The sequence below is a fragment of the Alligator sinensis genome, unplaced genomic scaffold (assembly GCF_000455745.1).
Source record: "Alligator sinensis unplaced genomic scaffold, ASM45574v1 scaffold240_1, whole genome shotgun sequence".
Taxonomy (NCBI): Eukaryota; Metazoa; Chordata; order Crocodylia; family Alligatoridae; genus Alligator; species Alligator sinensis.
Window position 1 is genome coordinate 2,127,398 of NW_005841902.1, and position 14,979 is coordinate 2,142,376.

The window sequence follows — 14,979 nt, forward strand, 5'->3', positions numbered from 1 at the left end:
GCCTTAAGCTTCTGAGGAAACCACCCTAAAACCTTTAAAAACTAAAATAACCAACCTAAACCTTACAAAATTAGAAAAACTTGGGCTTTTCTCTATATACAATTGAATTTGTCTTTAAGAAGAAAACGTTCACTCTGGGCAAAAACCAAAATATTTTAGTTTGGACTTCGCTGTTGCATTGCCTCTTGGGAGTTGTATTTCCTTTGTGTCATATATTATGTCCCAGTTTTTCCATTCTGGGACAGGCTTCCCTATGAGGGCTTCATTTCTCTCGACACCCACAATCATGAAGTCAGGGAGATAGTGCTGCATCATGGGAATCTGATAAAGGACCTGTCATGTAGCAGGAAGTGACAGAGCAAGGAGAGAGAGGAAAGGAGGAGGTAACTGAATTATTATCCCGTGCAACTGGCTACCACGTGCTTGACTGAAAAAAGGGACACAATGGAGAGCATGAAAAGGTGATGAAAAGGCTTTGAATAGAGAAAGCTCCACAACTTTCTGAACTGCTGTTCAGTGATGCATTTTACATGTTCATTTCAAACATTTCATGTTAATGTATTTAATAACTAGGAAACAAACACCATGCTTTTTCCAAAAGTCCCTGCATCCAAGCTGTAAGCGGACAATACAATCATTGTTTTCCATAAATGCATTCAACAAAAAAACAGGAAGGTTATACTGGAACTATTTACAGAGTTGAGAGACATCCTAGAGCCTACCTTGCTGTTCAAGGCTATGAGCAGGCCAGTGTGATATCTGATTAGACCAGCACCGTATAGCCTGTGGCCTTGAAGGCTCTAAACTGTGGCATTCACCAGCAACTTGTGGTAAAAAGAAAATGTGTATTTGATTATGAACCAAAAACAATGTTTCTTGGCTTGTGGTTTTTCAAATGAGGTGTTTAAATCAGCCCCATTGCTACAAGCAGAAGGTAGGGGATGACTTCCCCAAACACCTCCCACTACCTGCCTCACAGCTGTGCAGTAGTTTAGTGTGAGCCAGGACTATTTTCTCTATGTTGCAGCTGTTTGGCAGTCCCTTCCCACTGGGCTCCTGTGGCCTGGCAGGGGAGGGAGACTAGCTGTGGTTGCTCCATTGCCCCCTAGGCTGTGGAGAATACAAGGGAGAGCCCAGCAGGCGCTCCGCTGGATCTGCCGTCTAAAGGAGTACTTGGCAAAGGCCAATGGGCCTTTTTCTTCCACCTAGTTAATTAGGCAAAACATGTGAGGGGAGAAAGTGAAGATGCTTAGAACAATCAGAGAGATACCTTCTCGAATACTGCCCAGCACAAGCTGGAGCAGCCTCAGTGTTGTTCAAGCATCTGCCAACCAGCTACAGTCCCCCTTGGAGCTATTAAAGTATCAAATACTTAACACTCAAAGTATTAAGTACTATTAAAGTAAAGACCATGCAAGTAAATTGAACTACCACCACTGTCCCTTCCCACACACAAGATACTTCAAGGCAGACAGTATAGGAGTGAACTCTTTGATTTTCATGTCACCTAGGGGATGCCCTCCACTTTGGTCCTGCAGGTGGCACTTCTTTTGAGGTGCCTGGGCAAAACAAAGGGTACAAAGCAAGGCAGATAATCTTCCCCAAAGGACTGGTTCTGCCCCCTTGGTTTTTTTGAAACAACGTTTCTTCTAAATAATAAGTTTCAACACGAACATGCCGGATGGTAGCGAGGCATGAAAAACGCTGCATCTGGGAAACACCTATTTCACAACAAAGCATACTTAACAGGAACATACCTACTCAGTGCAGTGCCCAAATGGCTAGAAGAAAAACTGCAGTGGAACAGAAAGTTTGTTAAACCGCAAAGAGAAAGGCCAGTGCTTCAGAAATATATACAAAAGTGTCAGGATCCTTGAAGGAATGGTCCATACTGTACTAATATATGGTGAAATGCTGAACAACGACCTAGGAAGGAATAACCTGTTTTCTTGCAATATTTCCGAAATTCAAGAAAGATTTACATGCCCAGCGAGAGAGAAGTCTGTAATGTAATTGTAGGCAAGGTACAAAATAGCTCAGGGACAATGCACCCCATTTTCCTCCGTGCTGATCTTACATAATTTGCTCCCTTTCTGGTCCCATGACTGGTTTCAATGTTGTATCAATGTTGCTGTGCTGGAGTATGAAGGCCTTTATAAAGGAAATTAAAGTCTTTAAAAAAAGAGAGAAAGACAGGGAGAGTGGGAGGGACACACACACAAAATGCATCTTATTTCATGCCCACAATGATGAAATGCTGCTCTTCCCTACTCTCTCCCAACCTGTCCCTAGATCTACAACTGACTGAAGTGAAATCATTTAAATGCTTTTTGTGTTCCCCTGATTAGCACTATAAAATCTGGAGCACCACTGTGGATACACAAGGGATTAGCGGGTAAGTGAATAGTCTGTATATTCCGCCAAGTGATAGGTCCTTTAACTACTCACAAATGTCAGACAGAAAAGCTCCCAAAGGTGCACTGGATGTTCAATGGACAGTTTTTGCTAACAGGACCATGTGCCATGCCTTACTTAAAAATATACATATCTTAGGTTGCTCCGGTACTGCACCCTGCTAGTCTGATTGTGGCTACTGTCTAGCACCAGGATGAATATAAATATAAATAATTCCTTTTTAATAATTAAAAAGTTTGTGTTACTGGTCTATTGGCTACTAGACAGAAAATCAAATACAGAAGATCCTGAATAAAAAGCTGTGATAATGGTTTTCTTTTGAAAGCACATAATATTCTGCTCAAAACTTTGAGATCCCATAACTGTAGCACTAACTATAACTAATTAAAGTCCCAGTTAATCAAAGTTAGATACTACCACCTCAGGTAAAACCTTGGATTGGAGTCTTCTAATTCTCTGCCCCTGTGTCACCATAAGAAAAATTTTGCCCTGCACTTACTGTAGTTTGAGACACGAAAGGCCCCTTCCTCATGTATGCAACAGTGGGCAAACTAACATTCCCTTTAAAGGAATGTAGGTGTCTGATCCCATGACCAGTAAAAGCCTACTGGTAATGTTATCTTGGTCATGCTTCTTAAAGGTCTGTTAAGCCCTTGGCTTCACCTTGTAAGATGAAACTGATTATGCTCCTTTTGTTGAGGTCATAATTTTACTTCTCAGAGAAAAAAATATTTAAAGGTCACTGGTATATAGTTAAGAAAAATTCAAAGGAGAAAAAAAGCCCCAACCCCCAAAATAAAAGTTTGTATATTTAAAGGAACCAAGGGGGGTTTGGGGGGGGGGGGGAACCCCAACCTTAAACCCAGGGCCTAGACCTCACAATTCACTGGCATGGAACAGCCGCAACAGAGCCGCTGCTTTGATCCCAGCTCCCTACTTATTCCTCTTCCCATTACAGAACTCCTGACATTTCATTGGTATTCAGAGGTGATTAAAATATATCCCAATTCCTATAAATAGGAACATCAGTCTGAATACTAATTAAAAATAAGTCTGGCATTTGGAAACTCACATCAACAAAAAAATAAAGAGCTGAAATAAATAGCAACAGTTGAAGTGTTGCCCAGCAAAGTGTGGGTTGTTTTTTGGGGTTTTTTTGGTGAGGGTCGGGGGGGTCACAGAGGAAAAGGCTAGACTTCAACACGCTGGAGTTTTTAAATTGCCATTGGGATTTATCTAAAATGTACTACAGTGACCACCTAGCCATTTCAGTGCAACAGTAATGAGAAAGATTTTAAATTTCTGCTTCATTTTTAATTACTGGCATAAAAGTCCAATTATAACATAAGCCATGCACAGTGAATTTCTATGTTGTTCACAGTAGGTTTTAATAACCTAGGAGCTAAATATCATGCTAAGCTTTGTAGTGCTCCTTCATTATGTTGGTATGGATATAGTCTCCTCAATAACTAACCAATTTTAAATTTAGAAATATCATACCAGCTTCTATACAACATGCACTTCCCTAAAGCCTCTCAACTCTCTCTGCTTGAGAAGCCCATGGGATTACACACAGTACTTATGTCCGGTAGTATTAGCAGGACTGGCCCCAACTTAAGAAGAAAGCCATGTGGGACAGGGAGCCTACTGTCATTTTTGTATGCAATGTACCAATCTCATTTATGGATACCATATAAATAAAAAATTTCCCCTATGCTTGTTAACTGGATGCAGTTGGTTACCACTGGTTCCTCCTAAAAACTCATATCCCACAAAATAATTTTTTACTCTTTCATAACATCACAAATCTATTTCAAGAGTGAGGCCTCAGTTCTAACTGAAAGCAAACAATGTAGGCTGACCATGAAGAAGAATTTTAGACTAAATCAGATAAAAAAAAAGTGACCTCATTCTGAGGTACAACAAAACCATAGCAGTTTCAATATACAATATTTATTATGCCCTAAGCAATTTATTTTGTGTGCGTGTGCACTCTAAAGGTGCGTGCTGTAAGCACACACAGACATACTGGAAATTATGTAACATGCTAATAATCTTATATAGCCTAACTATGGTATGCACTCTTATTGAAGAATACACAGCATACTCTAATGTAACACACACATTCATGCTGAGGCATACAGAGTGAAGTATAATTTACCTGTGCCTCTTCATTGTTAAATACATGCAAGTTTAAACTTCTCTAACAGTAAATTGAGCACAAGGTCCTAATGGTGTGCCAGCATTCCTAGCCAATAGAACCATAACTCAGTTTAATATCTCAGTGGGACTGCTAATGAATTACCTCTGCATCCTGCTCCTGGAGGCGATACGTTTTCTCTAAGCACTGAAGAGTTCGGGGACATAACGTTTTCTCCTCCAACAGAGACTCCAGAAGCAAGACCAGCTGGTCTGGGAGAAGCTAAAAGCAAAATAAATGCCTTATAAGAATAAAACCATGCTTACTGAGCAATTAAACTGAAACAGATCAAAGAGGACAAGGCTACAATAACCTGTGTAATTCTAGTATGTGTTTGAAACGTGGGAAGACCTTCTATTTGATTTCTGAAAAACCTCAGCGTTTATAGTGTTTGTATTCTGAAAGACTCCATTCTAGGACCTAATTAAGACTCATTTTCTGTGGCTTTCCATTCCTATATTTAGATCAGATCAAAACCATGTTTATCTTATTGAAACATTATCGTGACTTATTAGGCTCAGATCTTTATGGAATACATATGCGAAGTAATTCCATTTTGCTGGGGTTCTGTGAGGGTAGAAACAAGAGGATAATTTATAGTGCATCATTTCAAGAGTCCACCAGACATATGACTGTTTAACTACAACAGTGGTTTATAAATTAATGGGCACTGTATTCCTGTACTGTACAAAAAACACAATCTACATAAGTGGCAAACAACACAATAAAGATTGTAAGGGCACATTTCTAGTGTAGTTGTCCACCACATTGAAACAGGGACCTCCAGATCTAGAACATATCATGCGTACTAGAGCGCAAAACCTAACCCTTTTCAAGTTGAAAAATGGCCTGAGAAGAAAAAGTGCAAGCAGTCTCATGTAGTAAGTGCTTAAGTGCTTCATTTAATAGGCTTACTGGATGAACAAATAAATAATTCACAGAAAGCTCAGAGAGAAAGCATATACACTAGCTGCCAGGAAATATATATTGGAAATCAGAGTTCAGAAAGTCCTAGCAGAGAGTTCCTTATTCACTCAAATATTTTTTTCCCTTTCCTGCTATTATAGGAAAAATCCACAACTGAACTGAAGCTCTTGCATGTAAAATAGGAACCCAACATTATTCAGCTTTAAGGTTCTGCAGACAGACTATTACAAATCCTGCATCCTCCATACTAATTCCACTTCTATTTCATTTTAAGATCAGATTTTGGACCCCTCTGAGACTTCCCCTTTCTGTGTGTAAGAAATTCTTCTCCTGCACCACTGCCTACCATACGGCCCTACTTTTTCATTTTGCTAACCAGGTGCAACTGTACCATTGTACACTCAAAGGCCACCACTTTCATTTTATTCTCCTAGACACATACTGCAGCCAAGGTCAGTTGCTTGGAGTACTCAAGTCCTCACCTCACAATTAGTTTGAGATGAAAAAGGGTTGCCTCTAATTCAGCCCCGACTCTCTCTAAAGGGAGGCTAGTATCCAAGAATTCCTAACTGTTTTCTTCTGTTTTAATGACCACCCCTTACAAACCAAAAAGCAGTGTCTGGCAGCAAGACCATGAAATGATCAAGGATTTTCTTCTCAAATCTCAACCTGTAAACCTTTAGCAGTTAATAACTAAACAAGCAAGGAGACAATCTTCACTCTCAAAATGACATCACTTGGCATTTAGCACATAAATCAAATGCTAATAAGGAAGGACATAAATCACCAGCATTTTAACAATTTGTTCTGCTCTGCAAAACATTCTTTTATCATCAAAGCTGTTTTCTGAGGATTTGAAAAATAGTCACATCTTACTCATTCCTTCTAACTGAAAAAGTTTCAAGGTAACACCCAAACCTGTCAACAGTAAGGAAAACTGAGTTGTTAAAAATAGTAATAAAAGGAAAAAATAGTTTTTCAATGTCAGGACAAAACACTAAAATACCAACTTGGATATTATTGCACAGTCCAGGAACAGCTGCTTCAGAAAGAAAACAGGAAAGACTTCTGGGAAATGGCTCTGCTTGGAAACTGAATTCATCTTGAATGCTAATAAAATTTGAAATGTTGCAGAACACCATTCACTGAAGGTAACTTCTTGTTTAGAAAGCTTTCACTGTTAAGCATGGGATAATAGAGCCACCCTTTGTTTTCAGAAACTGCAGGGTAGTTGGTTTTTTGACACAATCTTCACCTTTCTGTTATATGAATTCACATACAAAGTGACTGCTTAAAATACAATAATATTCGGGAATCTTTATATTATTTAGGCCAACAAAAGCAAAGAGATTCAAGGGTGAGGCAGTAATCATGTCCTTAATTTACCTCACTGTGTCACTGTGCTGAATGATAGGCTCAGATTTTCAGAGACTACAATTACGGATCTAACAACACATTGGGGGGGGGGGGGGGGGGGAAAAAAAACAAATATAAAAAAATCTGAAACCATGAAACTAATCTCCTTATATTGTAAGTCCCTGGGATGAGACCTTATATGCCAGGTTCCGGTTCACAGCATGATTTAAGGCAAGCTATGAGCTACTGAACAGAGCACAGTGGGTGAGGGCATTAACGGGGAATGCTGACAGACCAATAACTAAAGCGGCACTAGTGGGCGCAGTTATAACACTTTGTCCTTTCTCAGTCACTTCAACTAAAATGCTGGGAAGTAATGTATATTCCTTCAACATTTTCCCCCATCCTTAACAAAAGGAGACCGGTTAACACAAGATGTAGATTGCAGAAAAATGAGGAAAGCTCAACAAAGCTTATTAAACAGACAACTATAAAAATCCCATTTTGGTACTTATATTCTTTCTGTTCTGATTCCTCCCGATGCAACAATATGAATGTTATTTTTAAAATAAACTATTTTTAAAGGTCTTTATAATTTCATGAAACATTAATTTGTGCTTTAATTCAACTACACACAAGCCTATTTTTTTTTTTGTTTCCCTGTTCATGCCTACTCCCCTGCACATCCTCTATATGGTTGCGCATCTCATTCACCTGTTCTACCTATCTTTCATTTTAACATGGGAAGTTCTCGGGATACAGTCTGTCATTTAATAAGTATCTGTACTGTGCCTAGTCTAATGGAGCTCCAGCTTCTATGTGCTACAAAAATATGAAATGTTACAGAACAATAGTAATAAATTCCTCTTAACAATGAGAAAAACATTTAAAACTGATGAGAAATGTAATTCTCTTACTTTATCTTAAATATATGGTGGTCAGAAGAAATGTATCATGCAGGTACAACACAGTACAGCCTGACAAACTTTAAAGCGTCAATGTGTATTTCTGTCTGAAAAAAGGACCAGCAGTTTTGTGACAAGAAAGGAAATATATGTGATGCCAAAATACTCAGATTCATAATGATTATTAAAGACGATTTAAAAAATATGGCCAGAATAAAGACAGTTTATTTACAGTGCAAATCTAATTGCCACCAAAAATTGTACAATGGCAATATGGCATGAGTTTACAACGTTATGCATTTATGTTACAAAGTACATTTTATAGCCCCAGTTATGTCTACACCACAGAAATTAAGTTATTTTCCTCCTCTTTTTTTTTTTTTTTTTTGCCTATAGTGCTTTACTGTGCCAACAGTACAGACACGGAATGAATTAGTATGTTGTGGTCTAGCACACTAGAGCTTTTTGTAATGTTACAAACAATTAAACAATATCCCAGTTAGAAGGCTATTTTCTCAGTACCATGTACCTTATTTTATTTGTCTTGCCTTTAAAGTTGCATAGCTTCTGCTATATTTACCAGGGGATTGAAAAACTGTGCTCTGCTTTTTAGAAAAATAATTGCTGGCATATTTTCATTTGTTGCCTTGTTCAGGGGTTTCAAGTTTGGACTACTTAAGATATTTAACTTTAAAGCATAACTTTGAAAAGAGTCAAAGATGATTTTCTATTCAAAAGAATCTGAAGAAAAACAGAAAAATAAAAAATATGTAACAAATGGAAAATACAAACTGCTGCCAGATAAACTACAACTGCAGATTGTCACTTAAGTAGCTTACACATTCTAAATATTGAGATTCAATGTTTAGTAAACACTGAGAGACAGGGGAAAATGCATATATTGTATTCTATCCATAGCAAACTATGATCCAAAGTATTTAAAATTATGCTGCAATTCAAGTATCTCTGAAAACTTTAAGCAGTTCCGAGAAAGAATTTCCATAAGGCTTCTTGGAACAAAAATATGAATTTTCTGAACCCCACCCATAACCTGTAAAAAAAAACCAAACAAACAAAAACAAAACAAAAAAAACCCAATGAAAACAAATCTAGCCTCTTCAAAACTCTCATATTGCAGCTACAAAGGTCACTGGCCTCACATCCCGAAAGACCACCCACACTAGGGAGATGATTTATCAATTCCTACATTAGCATAATGCAATAAATGCCACATTCACCATTTACACTAGAAAAATGTCATTGAAACATTTGGCTACTGACCTTTCACAGCCAGGAAATGTGACATAGATATATACACTTGAGCATCTACAGCACCACTGCTTGCACTGCACCCCTAAGCTGGGACACAAATCACTAAAGTAATACAGCTGGTATGCTGAAAATCCCATTTGCTCCAGTCTGCACTTGAATGAAGTCATTGAAAGCCTCCTTGGAGGGGAAATGCGCCTCAGACTAATGCAGCAACCGATTGACAGTGGCGTGATTTCTATTATTACTCCATTATCACACTGGGATCTGTGCCTAAATGAGCATACTTCCTCCCTGATGCCATTTCCTTTTATTCTGGCTGTAGTCTAAAAGCGGATCAATGGGAGTAATACATATGATGTCACTTCAATTTACAGCTACTGCCTGCCTCTCTCACATGCACAGATAGATCAATTCTTCCCAAAAATGGTTAAGAAATGCATGGGGAGACTCTTCTCCCAGAAAAGGGTTCTCTGCTATATTTGTCTATGTTACTACAGCAAAGAACTGTTTATACTGAGAGAAAACAGGGGGGAAAAGGAAAAAAGTCACTACTGTACACTGGAGAATGCTGGCTGAAATTCAACACAAACAAGGCCAAAAACAGAATTAAAGCAATTTGACCTTTGCAAATCATATTGAAAAGGCTATGAGTTTGAGAGAGACAATAGATTCCAAACGTATTTCCTCACTTGAAGGTAATCCTAGAAAAAAAAAATTGTAAAATTCCTTTTCACTTACATTTTTACTAGGTCTCCCAAAGTCGAACAGAATTCCTTCCCACCCTTCTCATAAGAGAAAGAAAAAAAGGTGAAAAAAAAAAAAAAACCCCTCTCAGCCAAACACAGCTCTGATACTGAATGGTTCCCTTCAGACAGTTTCCTCATTAAACACAGATAAGAGAGCATTGCTACCGGTCCAACAGACAGGATTTATAGGGCCAGGCCATCTTTCAGCCCATACTTTGAACCGACAAAGCAACCCAAAGAGAAAAAGAATCTTGTGTCGTAAACTCTCTGCATGGACATTTTGCCTTCAGGGCTGTTTTCTCCTGGTTGCAATTAAACAAAAACTTTCTTAAAACAAAATCCCACCCCCACCCCCTTTCTGCACCATATCCAGAAAAGAAAAGTCTCCAAATTCAAGTCAACACTACTTAGTTAACAAACATGTTTAGAAAGATCTTGACACAGTTCAATTCAAATTATGTTTTTAAATAACCTTATTTGCGTCCTTTGTTTCAATTCAGTTAAATAAAAACAACAGTATTTTTCCTTCAGCGACTAAAATATGCTCATATCAAATAACATGAATTCAACAGCACTTTCCACGCAAACAGCTGTTAACTAGTATATTTTGATACGCTGTACTTAAGGGGGTCTAACTCTTAGAGAACTAGTCTGCAGTTGGATTAATATACAGAAACATATATGTCATGTGCAGCTGACAAAAAAATGCTTTGAAGTGAATCACAAAATAATAACAGCCTATTCCGGAGACTAACAAAATTTAAGAAGTGCACAGTGAAGCAACTTGTTCTGGTTAGCTTTATTTAGATCAATTTGTTTATTAAATTCCTCAAAAGGGAAAAATGAGCTGGCTTTATAATTCAGGGCATTTTAAAATGCAAGTGGGTAGTCTGCCTCATTTCCAAAAAGTAACATTAAGAATATAAAGAGCATTAATGTTTTTATCTAGATTTAAACATGATCAACATTGGTATCTATGGTTATAAACTAGCTCTGACAACTGTATTACCCATTGTGTGCAATTTTAATCAAATTGCTTCCCAGAATATCCTAATTTTTGCTTATCAAAAGATATTCTGGTGTCTCCAAAATCTTTGGCATAAGTGGGGACTGTACCAACATGCAGCTGCTACAGAAACAGTTCTGTAAAATACTAACATCCAGAAGATTATTGTCAAGGTCCTTGAATAAAATGAGTATGAAAAACTCAAAAAGTCAATATATGATGTATTTAGAAATATCAATTTGTGTCAACTAAAAGACCTTGTAGAACTACTGCTGGAAAATACAACATTTAAAGGTTGGATGGAGACTCATTTATCTCATGTAAGTATATTTGCAAGGGTTTTCTCCATTATTTTCAGTTCTATAACAACAAAGTGAAATGGTTTTTATCTTTTTTAAAGTAGACCATCTACATTATTTGTTACTTTTAAAGTTATCGTCTGCCAAAATAAATTACATATTATTTATTCAGTCTGTATTTTCCATATGAACAAATTGCTGGATGAAGGACTGCCAATCAAAAGAATGGTACAAAAGTACATGTGTAACACAAACAGAAGAACTAGCTCTCTCAGACTTCACGCTCCCTTTCAAACTGAAACGTTTAATATAGTGCAACTGTCAACAGAAAAGTTACTAAACACTTTACATTATAAGTTACATTTTATGAAGACTGCTGGAAAGATTGTCTTGTTCTTTCTCTCTTTCTGTTTAATTAAAATTTATCTCCTGTACATACAACTATTAACAGTGAAACACTAGGAAACTTATTCTAGATAAAAGAATGCATGTGGTATTAAAATAAATAAGTGAATAGCCAAACTAAAACACCTATCATCCACAGAGGGCCACATTTTCAAAAGAGAGGACACTGAATCACTAGGAACTGCTGGGTGCAGAGCACCTTTCTAGATGTGGCCATATCAGTGAAGTGCCTGACTGAGAGCTCTGCTCTTCTGAAAAACAGGGTTCTAAATGGTCATGCTGATAAGTCAAGTCACACATCCAAGAACAGCACTGTTTGCCCTTTAATGGCTTAGGCCGTCAAAGCACTTGGTATTACTCATGGGCTTAAAAGTAAGAATGCATTCTTAAAGACTTTCTTAAAATAAGTTCTTAAAAATTAAGATTTTGACAGAATATGGGAAAGGTCCTACCACTCTATCACTGCCCTTTCCAATTGCTAGATATTAACATATTAAAAAAATACACTTATTTTTAAGCATTGCAAACATATGTGAATAGCAATATTAAAAACAGAACAAAAACAAACAAAATAGAACTGTGGAAATAATTAGTGCTTTCCACTGCTTTGTGTTGGAATTTACAGTATAAGCACATTCTTAAGACTTTAGTCTACTATATTTTTTTTGCTATTCTGGCTAGGCATGACCATTAGTGTTTTTTAAAGGACCAAGAGTTGCTACCAGCTCCCAAGATGAAACAGTTTTTCTTAAACCAGAGTACAAAATATCTTCCAATAATTTACTTAATGGAGAGAAGATCCACTTAATAAGAAATTCAACATCTGCAATCTAATGTAAGTGCACTGAAATGTCATAAATGATTAAACCTATATGATCTAACAAAGTGCTTAGCCAGCAAAACAGAAACCAGGTGGTTTCTGATACAGGTTCAGTCAGGTTATGCAGCATTTTCCTCCAGCCCTCATTCTCAGAAACCAATGTTTCTTTATATCTTTACCCTTGAACATTTTTTTAGATATAGCTAATTAAAATCTTTAACATCTATAAATTAAATGCTTCTTTTTCAAGTATTTCATGTAGTATTTTCGGTTATGCATCTCACACGCTCGCACACACATCTTCAGTTCCACCCATTGCCAGGATTCAACCGAGTTCTAATTCCATAAGGCTTTCAGACTACTTGTTTTTTCCATGATATACAGTGATTGAACCACCCAACTCTTCCCACCCCCAGACTATTCCATGGCATAGTCAACTTGATCATATTCAAAACTGGCCAAGAAAACAGAAAAAGCAGACATAAGAAACCCTTTTGAACATCTACACACTGCACAGGGCCCACTTATCTAGGTACTGGCTAGAAACAGTGTGCAGAAGCAGTACAAACTAAAGTTAACACTGACCGAAGGCAAAATCTGTTGACAAACAGCCCAGAACCTCAGCAGTGATGAAGCATCTGATACCCCTTGCACCTCTACAACCTTGTTGGATGACACCAAGTGTAATGTGCTAGACCAACACATCCCTCCCACCTTACTCAACCCACTTCAGGCTCAGGCAGTGCATTTATATTCCTACCTACAAACAAATCCAAAAAAGGTAACTTCAGGCAAATTCATTCATCTGGTAACAAAAGTCAAAAGTAACAGATGGTATGCCCAACATTTATGAACAACCACAGACTAAAGAATTCACAGAGACCTCACTGATTTCTTGTCTAGATTTCCTGTACCAAGAGATTTCAGAACAGACACCAACATGGACTTGCCACCAGTGCAAAAATGGTGGAACTCAGCTACTTGCTTATCTCCCTGAAAACTTTCAGAGGTTACTCAGGTCCAATCCACAGAACTGGTCATACTCTTAACCTGAACATCAAGATCACGGACATAACAAGCCAGCCTGTTTTGGACTGAACACCTCTATAATAAGGTGGTGGTCAGAAACCTTCAAACTCCCAGACAACAAAAAAAGGAGGAAGAGAAAAAAGATATACACACCAGTGATCCTGATTAGAGAGAAAGACTAGTATTCCTGATTGAACCATGAAAACTTAATGGATTCCAACAAATTCCAAAGCCTGGTAAAGGATACCAGCAGTCCACCCCATGGAAAGAAAAGCTTATGATCTGAGGAGTTAAGCACTGACCGCCAGTAAAAGGTGACAAATCTTGTTTCCAAGAAGCTTTGTTTAACTACTTCTTCAGCTCCAAGTGCCTGCAACATGCAGAAGAAGAGAGATCAGATACTGTAAAGAGCTATCATCTTAGTGCAAAAGAATGACACACGTTTGGGAAATCTAAAACAGCACGGATCTCTTCTGTCTAGACCTGCCCACATGAATTCCCAGAGCTCAGTGCACCCACTCATCAAAACATTCTCAACAGCCTAGAAGAACCACAATCCAAGACTTTTAAATTCAAACATCATCCTTCCAAAGACAGAATCTTCTATTCCTTCAAATCTGCAACTAACACGGTTGGATACATCAACTTTAGCTACTCTCTAAAGGTGAAACATCTCACTCCAGAGCAAACTGATACAGAAAACAGACAGAGGGCAACTACAAGCTCATGTCAAGCTAATTTCTAGATCTGTAACAATCTGAGGCTGGGACATAGAACTGAAACAAACTTAATGGCACAGATGGATGATGTCTTCCTAACAACAGCAGACGTAGTCTCATCCTCCTTTACCTGTAGGCAGCATATGGCACTGCAGACTGTAAAATACTGCTGTTAAATCTGAGACAGGTGACAGAGGCAATGCCCTAGAATAGCTGACCCAACCGAGGAGAGATGTTTCCAGGCACTGAAGGAAAACTACAGCTTCACCCTAGACTCCTCATTTATGGAGTCCCACAAGGGTCAGTTCCCTTTCCAGTTCTTTTCAACTTCTACATGAAGCCACTAGGCTGTGCTCATCTCTCTTACATTTTACCATATTAATAACAAATACAAACACTTGCAACTAGACTTCCAGGTCTAGACAAACATCATTTCCTTGCTGAAATGAAGTCAGGTTCTTGTTCTTCCTGTTTTAAGTGTACCAAATGCAAATGCCAAGCAGCTTTTCTACCAAAGCAGCCGATTCTTCGTTTGTTAAAGGGCAGCTTTCCTTCCTTCCTTCCACTGTGGGAATAACCATGTTGAAACAAATTCAGCTAACTGGGCTGAATTCTAGCCTGGAGTTCTGCGAAGGAACACTTTGGTGGGCTCAGCCTGAGCATGCCCTGCTGAATATAGTTTCATAAGCAGGACACCCAGATGGCCTTTTTACATACCAGCATGGCCAGGAAACTGTTTCCTAATTGGTTTCCAGTAACAATATGTTTCATTGTATTGAATTGTGTCAGTGTGTTCACTACTAGTTTTCTAACAGTTGTGTTGCCAGGATGGCTGGCTGTGCTGGGGAGAAGAGAAAGAGGCTGAGTTGTGGGGAAAGAG

General features: G+C 38.2%; 1 protein-coding gene across 19 annotated transcripts in view; it reads right to left on the bottom strand.

Annotated features, from left to right (window-relative positions):
- Positions 1–14,979, bottom strand: part of CUNH9orf3 (chromosome unknown C9orf3 homolog) — a 307,749-nt gene that overhangs the window by 34,429 nt on the left and 258,341 nt on the right. For 14 of the 19 annotated variants that reach the window (XR_003092780.1, XR_003092782.1, XR_003092781.1 and 11 more), the window contains one exon: positions 4,721–4,837. The exons of the other annotated variants lie outside the window; for them this stretch is intronic. Coding sequence is in view for 11 of the 14 variants with exons in the window: in XM_025197657.1 (XP_025053442.1) it covers positions 4,721–4,837 (117 nt within the window). In the remaining 3 variants the exon portion in view is untranslated. The remainder of the gene's footprint in view (positions 1–4,720; positions 4,838–14,979) is intronic. 19 annotated transcript variants of the gene reach the window in all.